Source organism: Lathyrus oleraceus, chromosome 4 (assembly GCF_024323335.1).
Source record: "Lathyrus oleraceus cultivar Zhongwan6 chromosome 4, CAAS_Psat_ZW6_1.0, whole genome shotgun sequence".
NCBI classification, from domain to species: domain Eukaryota; kingdom Viridiplantae; phylum Streptophyta; class Magnoliopsida; order Fabales; family Fabaceae; genus Lathyrus; species Lathyrus oleraceus.
The window spans coordinates 26,749,008-26,757,107 of NC_066582.1; the positions used below are offsets into that span (position 1 = coordinate 26,749,008).

At 35.0% G+C, this 8,100-nt stretch overlaps 1 protein-coding gene across 1 annotated transcript; it reads right to left on the minus strand.

Moving 5' to 3' along the window:
• Positions 1–237: 237 nt before the first annotated feature.
• On the minus strand, positions 238–930 carry LOC127135828 (uncharacterized). The gene is made up of 2 exons (XM_051062461.1): positions 593–930; positions 238–513 (listed from the first exon to the last, which is right to left on the minus strand). The coding sequence occupies exons 1-2, from the start codon at positions 731–733 to the stop codon at positions 238–240; spliced, it is 417 nt and encodes a 138-aa protein (XP_050918418.1). The 5' UTR covers positions 734–930.
• Positions 931–8,100: the final 7,170 nt, after the last annotated feature.

Below are 8,100 nucleotides of genomic sequence, written 5' to 3' on the forward strand. Positions count from 1 at the left end.
TGACTATAAAATTGTTCTGTAGTTTTCTGATGATTTTGCAATTTTGCTCTTTCATTATGATATAACTTTTTTCTGTCATTATTGGTAGATTGAATGCTAAAAGTTTAATCAAATAATGATGCTGCACTGACAGTTTAAGATTGATGAACAGATTACATTTCATTGATGAACACATTACAAGTTCAACATTACATTGCTGAAAAACACTAATGACATAACAATTACATGACAGACTCATTAGACTAACTTAACCATAGCTGCTATCAACATCCATGACAGACCAATTACAAACATTAACCATAAATTTTTCCTCTTTTCCATTGCAATCTTTTTCTTCAGTTTTTCTAACTTGTTAAGCTTTCCGACTCTGCAATCTATCTCCTCAACAATCTCTTTAGCAAATTCAATCAAATAAGCCTTGTTGACTTCACATTGGCGGCATCCGGACGGATTGGTTTCTTTCACTGCAAACTCACTGACCAAATCATCCCACAAAAATAAACCGCACCCATTCTGCAATTTGAGACAAACACCACCAACAATTAATTTAGAAATCAAACTCAAAATAATAAAATGCTTCAAAATTGCTCACCATATTATTCCTGCATTTCCAAAATTTGCGACCGGGGTTTTCAATTGACTTGGAGACCAACAACTTCATGGTTTCATTGCATCCACATCTTGGTAAGCCGTTTCCAACTTCACTCGTGGAAGATGCCTTGCTGCCACCCATAACCCAGATGAAGGGGACACGGACGAAGATGAAGAGAGGGATGGATTTGGGGTAGGGATGGATTTCACGAAGAGAGAGAGGGATGGATTTGGGATAGGGATGGATTTCACGAAGAGAGAGAGGGATGGATTTGGAACCCTAATTTCTAGTTTATGCCATGCTGGAGACCTAATGAAGATTCACATGTGAAAATAAAAAAATTAAAAAGCCACGTCTGAAATAAAAAACCAAGATTCCATGCCACCTGGATATTAGGGGGTTCTATGAAGGAATCTACATAACATAAGGGGGGTATTGAAAAAATAACTTTACCAGGGGGGTAACCCTAAACTCGCTAACATTACAGGGGGGTAAAGTGTATTTAACCCTTGTTTGAATGGATGCATAAACATGAAATAAGTGTTAAAACAAAATGGAGTTTTAAACAATTCAATCAATAGTTAATTTATAGGGAATCACATTTCTCGCAAAGTGTAATACTCAAGTAGTGTTTTTCTTAAATCATACACTTGTAATCACAACAAATCAATTATGATATACATCTTAAGCATAATCACAAACTTATAATCAATCGTGGATTCCTAAGGTCATCTTTTTAGATTGTAATGGGGTAAAGGCTACAAAAAATCATTGATTTTATATAGAATTCAAAAGAATCTATATTTGAGGTAACATTTGTTGAAGGAGGATTAACAGGTTAAGGTTGTGATGTTAGAAACTCAACTTTGAGAGATTACTCTTATGAATGGAATTCGAATTAGGATATAGAATGTAAATATGGGGATAGAAAGAAATATGGAAAGAAATTTAGGAATACCTCAGTCACCCTAAAGTCAAGGCTTGAGTTAGCACTCTCTAGGCTTTGGCTAGGTCGAGGCAACTTTGTTCGTTCTTTCTTCTTTTTGACCAGCTGGGGGCATTCCTCTTTTCCATTCCCCTCATCATCAATAGTGACAACTTTTTCTTTCCTAAATTTTCTTGAGCTGCCTTTTAGAAGTATGTTTCTTGGATTTCTTTTTCATTCCAACTTGATGAGGTTCAGAAGTTTCAGTAGGGGCTTTGCCCTTCTTCTCTTCTTCCCTTCTAATAGCCATGTTGGTTTTATATTTGGGAGGGATGAGTTGAGTAAAAACCATGATTTCATCACTATCTGAAATTGATTCCATTTCTTTGCTTCCTTCTTGAGGTATTCATAATTATTAGTATGGTGAAAGACAAGAGGGGGAAATGAAAGAAAAAAGAAAGTAAGTTAAACTTGTGTCCCTTCTTGGTCGGAAACTTCAATTCCCTTATTCTTTTTAGCACTCTTTTAATTGGGTGGGGCATTAGTGGAAGTGTTTTCTCTCTTTCGACCCTGAAAGATACAAGAAAAGAGGAATAAGTTTTGCAAAATGGTATATACTCTTAATAGAAAAAAGGTATAGAGAAATTTAATTGAGGTGTTTCCCCCGCTCCGTCTTCGTCATTGGCTGTCTCTTTTTGTTTCTTTGAGTCCTTTGGATTAATGGGCATGGCTGGAATAGTTTGACGTTAGTGAGTAAAAGGGAAACATAAAGGAAAGTTATGAATTTTCCTAAAAGTCTTGTATTTCACCTTCTGAAATGGGTTCCAAGAATTAAACATGTTTGACATCAACATGAAGATTGCCTCTATAATTGTTCATTATTTAAAGCCGATAAAAACCCACATCGAAACTAGTCTGGAATTGGTGATCGAAAAGCCACGCCAAATTCACAGGTTGACAATGATGAAAGTTTAGAAAAATAAAATTTTAAAGCAAAATTATACATATATTCTACATAGGGAGGAATTTTCAAATTTGGAAGTTTTTCAATAACTTTGTGTTTTAAGGTAACAATTGTGTCATAGATGGTTTGACGAATGTCACCAGGATTATATAAAGTTTCAAAATAACATTGGAAAACTTGAATTTCTTTGATGTGCGTACCTATACTTTCCTTCGCCTAGTTCCTCATAAACAAAAAAGCACATGTTATACGCTGAACTATAACTAAAGGGTCTATTACCCCCACGGTAGTAGGCGAACCACCAGTCTTCGAACTCTTTGGTGCGGTGGAAATAGGGTGTAAAGTCAAAAGGATTCAAGTGCAAGATCTTTTTGGTATAAAATTTTAAGCCCTCTTGGTACCATGTTTCATCTGGCTCATCAGTAGCCAAATAGACTTATCCTTTTTTGGCAAAAAAGGACCCAGGAAGAAATTGGCTAAAACTAAATTATCTTGCCACCAAATTTGGACAGTAGGTAGTCGTCCCAAAACCTATTTTTGAAAAAGATATTATGATCGACAAAATGGTAGGTTTGAAAAACTCCATACAAATGTCATGTACCTCTCATTGGTCTTCAGGAGGAGAGGTTGGGAATGCCAACTTGAACCCATATGGCTTGTAGCTTCTACTAATGAAATATGCCATAGTTGAGAAGAAAGCTTTGTAGTTGTGGAACATATAGAAGTATGTTTCAAAGACTTTTTTCTATGGAGAATTTCCATTATATGGTGTGAACATCGCAAGCTTTAGAGATTCAAATCTTATCTCTAAGTTTGGAAAAATTTGGCATTGAGAGAAGGCTCGAATGTGGCATTAAGCCACGACTACAAAATCCATACGGGGCCAAAAACCAAATAAGTATCTTCAGGATCTTGTCGTTCCTTGAGGTCACGGGTGAAAGTTCCCAAGGATTTGTATAGGTTACCCAATATTAGTTTGCTTAAGCAAACATTCCTCTTTCCGTGAAGTTGGATGGCCAAAGGAATAAATTGTTTGGCTACTTGAATGGAGCAGGAGCAAAAGACAAAGTGGGAAAGCTAAAGGGTTAAGAAGGCTATGTGTTCATGAGCATTAATGGTTTCAACAGATTCATGGTGGTCCTTTATGAAAGCGTTAAAGCTAGCACGTGAAAAGGTAAATATGGGTTGTGTTTTGGTTTTTAGGGTGGGGTGAAGGTTTTCCCAGTTGGTCAAAGACCAACAATTATTGATAGGCCAAATAATATGGGGGTAATCATCCCACATGGTTGGTGAAATGTGTTAGTCGACGTCTCCCATTAGAAAATAACAGGAACCAACATATGAGGTTTGTATTTATGGACAACTCATGAGACATTGCTCTTTCCATGTTCTTTCTTTCTTCTACTGAACCCTATCCAGCCAACTAACATGGGCATCATTGCTGGTTGAGGCAGCATAATGGAATACCCAGTTTTTCATGAAAGTAAAATCAAAAGGTTTGTCCTCAAACACAAGGGGTTCGCAGAATGGTAGACAAGAAAAGAACTTTAAATCATGGGGTTTCTTGTTGGACCTGGGTAAATGACCCATGAAAGCATGAACAGTGCATGCATTAGAGTAAGCAATTAATACATGAGAAAACCAAATTTTTGTTTTTTCCTCTTGTATAAGAGGTTCTGAGATGTATGTGTGTCCATCTTTGAAAACAGGAGCTTTGAGTGTGGCAACAAAAGGAACTTAGGGTTGACTCTTGGTAAGAGAACTAAAAGCCATTTTTGTTCTTGAAAAAAATTTGAGTGAAAAGGGCTTGTTGAAGGAGTGAGAATGAAAGTTCTAGAAAGATTAAGGGTTTCTAGGGCTCTTAAGAAAGAAAAGATAGCAAAATGGGGAAAGAAATGAGGAAGGTGTATATATATAGCCAAAAGGAAAGAATTTTTTTCTTCAATTTCCCTCTTACAAAATGGATAAGTGGCATTTCAAATTGGATAGATGGCATTTAATATTTTGGGGAAAAATTAAATTAAATGATTTCTTGTAAGTTAATATAATTTTATGGCTCACGATTTTCCTAGGAAATGGAGTGATGATGACAATTTGCACACACATCCTTAACATGATGGTTTGGTAAAAAGTAGTCATGATGACTAAAAATGTCTATTTAATATGGTGTATGCATACTATATTGAACAATACCGAGCAATCACTAAAAATACCACCTTTCTTCCATCTTTTGTACATGATCGAAAGCGGCATTTTTTGGGGGCATATGTTAGCATGAAAATTATGGCTGAAGAAATTCAACAAAGAATTCCAATAACCACACTTGAAAATGCTAAGTGTCAAGAATCCCAGACATAGCTTCGACATGTTAACCATGTCAACTAAAATTGGTTCGACCACTTTGTTGGATGACCTGAAACATAGTGTCTTTGAACTCCATGAAGCATGGTTTTTAAGAGTTTCATGAACAAATCCACTATTAGAATCACTCTCTCTTTAAAACATGTCCATAATCTTGAAAAGGTTTTACAAAAATCAACATTTTGACAAGTGTCGCGTTCGACACGTCGATCAGATGTTGTGGAGTTAGTATGTTTTAAGTCTATAAGTCAAACAAACAAAGGATATTGAGAAATAATTATAGGGGTTGACTAAAGACTTTTGACCATAGGAAATTATAGGGGTCAATGGCAGTCATCAACATGATGGATAGTTTGCAGCAGTTTCAACATTGAAGACGCGTGAAAGCAAGTTAGAACGTTGAAGCCCATGTAATGAGATACATGTCAAATCCTATGGAAATAACCATTTTCAACGGATATCATTGTAATATTATATAGGTTGATCTCATTTTTTTGGTCATGGTCACAAATTTCAATTATTCCCTATAGAACTAAAGTATTCAAGTCACAGAGAGACAATTTGTGAGAGAAAATGTATGTATGCGTCATTCCTTTATTTTCTTTAAGTCTCTTTAATTAAAGCATCTACTTGCATTTATTATATTTATTATTTGTTTTCTTCTTCTAAAGTAATTTTGCATTGTTTCAGTTATAATTTATGTTCAGTTAGTTGACATTCAAACATTTAAGATTCAATCACAAACGTTTTTCATTGCACTTTTCTGCATAAATTGTCCTTGAGATTTTTTCGAGTTCAATCTCTTAAGTGAATTAAACTCGTGATTGTTTACTAAAAATATCAGTAAACATTATCATCTTATATTAGTTTCCTTAACTGATGACGTTAGTAGGAATATGCCTAAGTATTTTAAGTTTGAATATGCTTGGGTACTCGAGGAATCATACCAAGATATGTTAAAATATGCTTGGGATGCTAATTCGAGTTTTAAAAACAATTTGGAATAACTCAAAATTTAGGCTACCAATTGTAATATACATACTTTCAAAAGTGTTTAGAAGAAAAAAACAAGATTATGGGTAAATTGAGAGGAATTCAACAATAAGCTTAAAAGGGAAGAAGTCACTAGAGTCTCATTGCTTTAGAGAAATCTCTACAACAAGATTTGGACAAAATTCAGCATTAAGAGGAGTTAATATGGTATCAAAGATCTAAACAAAAGTGTATAGCTGATGGAGATAGGAACATTAGGTTCTACCATGACAAAGCAGTTCAAAGGAAGATAATGAAGATCATTCATTCCATCAATAATTCTAGTGGAATTGGGATTGAGGATGCTGAAGAAATTAAGATAACAGTCAAACTCTACTACTATAATACTTACACTTTATAAGTAGAGGTTGTTGAGTGGGTACCAAAAACTCACTCATATCCATCAATTGAAGAGATCATCTTGTGCAGGCTTAGTGAAGAGCTGAAGGAGGAAGAAATTAAAAAAAAACAGTCTTTGAGATGACACCTTGGAAGTCTTCAGGGCCCGATGGCTACCCAACATGCTTCTTTCAAAAATCTTGGGAAGTTGTTAGTATCAGTGTCTGCAAGCTTATTCAGAATTTTTGGAGCAATCCCATCAATATATAAGAGGTCAACCAAACTGAGCTTTGTCTTATTCCAAAGGTAACCAATCATGAGCAGGTGAATTAGCTTTGACCAATTGCACTTTGTAATATTATTTTTAAAGTTATTATCAATAGAATGAAGGTGTATATAGATAAAGTATTGCCTCTTAACCAAACAGGTTGTATTCCAAATAGAAACATTCATGAGAACATTGTGCGTCTCAAGAACTTATTCATAACACGAATAAGTTAAAAGGTAATAATGGTTTCTTTGCAATAAAAGTTGATTTAGCTAAAGATTATGATATTATGAAGTGCAGTTATGTATATGAAGTTTTAAAGGAGCTGAACATTCCTCAGAATCTTAGAAGCATTACTATGTCAACTATCACTTTTGGTAGCATTAGGGTCATATGGAATGAGCAAAAATGAGAGTACTTCAAATTAAAGAAAGGAATAAGACAAGGTGATATGATATCTTCTTTTATCTTTGTTTTGTGTATACATAAGTTGTCCCACGTGATTATGGATATTGTGAAAAGAAGGAGTAGGAAGGAAGGAAGGCTGGTAAGAAAGGTCCCAAAGTTTCCCACCTTATGTTTGCAGATGATCCGCTTATTTTTGGGAAGGCTAATGTTCAACAAATAACTTGCATTATTGAGGTTCTGACCAAGTTTTGTGAATCTTCAGAGCAAAATATTAGTGTTGAGAAGTATAATATTATGTTCTCTATGAATACGTCTATGCATATAAGAAGGCAAATAGTTCAAGTTTAAGGGTTAAAGGAAACTATGGATCTTTGTATGTATGGGTGCCTCTGACATGTCAAAGCCTTAGAGTAAATAATTACCAATACCTAGTAGATAAAGTGAAGTCAAAATTTCCTAATTGGAAAGGAAAGTGATTATCCTTTGTTGGCAGGGTCACTCTAGATAAATTAGTGATGGAAGGTCTACCAACCTATGATATGATGAGAAATAAAGCACCTATAACTTGTTTAAAGGAGATTCAAAAGATCCAGATGAATTTTATATGGATGCATAGTGAGGATGAGAAACATATGCATACTCATAGTTGGAAGGAAATAATCAAACCAGAGAAGTTTGGAGGATTGAGTTTGAGAGATCTTGAAGAGATGAATATTGTCTGCATTGCTAAGTTAGGTTGGAAGATTAAAAATGGACAAAAATATATGTGGTGTTATGGTATGCATGGAAAGTATGAAAGGAAGACTATTAATGATGTTGAAGAAAATGCCAAAGTTTATGACTCAAATCTTTGGAAGAAAATTGTGAGTTTATGGCCCCTCTTGGACAATATGTCAAAGTGAGAACTGGGAAATGGGCAAAAAAATCAAAGCATGGACAGACTGTTGGGTAGATCCAGGAATTAGGCTCAAGGACTTCATGACTAGACCAATTAATAGTATAGAAAATGCTACTCTAACAGCCATTACTTTAAGTGATAGAGGTTGGAACTGCTAACTTTTAAGAGCATTCTTCCTCATGAAATGGTGGAAAGAATTGGAGCAATTGAGCCTCCATGCATGGGGAGTAATGAAACTGATATGTGCATCTGGGGAGGAACTAATATAAGTTCATTTACTATTTCCAATGTTTTTGAACACATTGCAGGTGCA

Coding starts and splice junctions, on each gene's coding strand:
- LOC127135828 (XM_051062461.1), bottom strand. CDS start 733: ATGGGTGGCAGCAAGGCATCTTCCACGAGTGAAGTTGGAAACGGCTTA. Junction 514..592: donor GGAAATGCAGGAATAATATG/GTGAGCAATTTT, acceptor CTCAAATTGCAG/AATGGGTGCGGTTTATTTTT.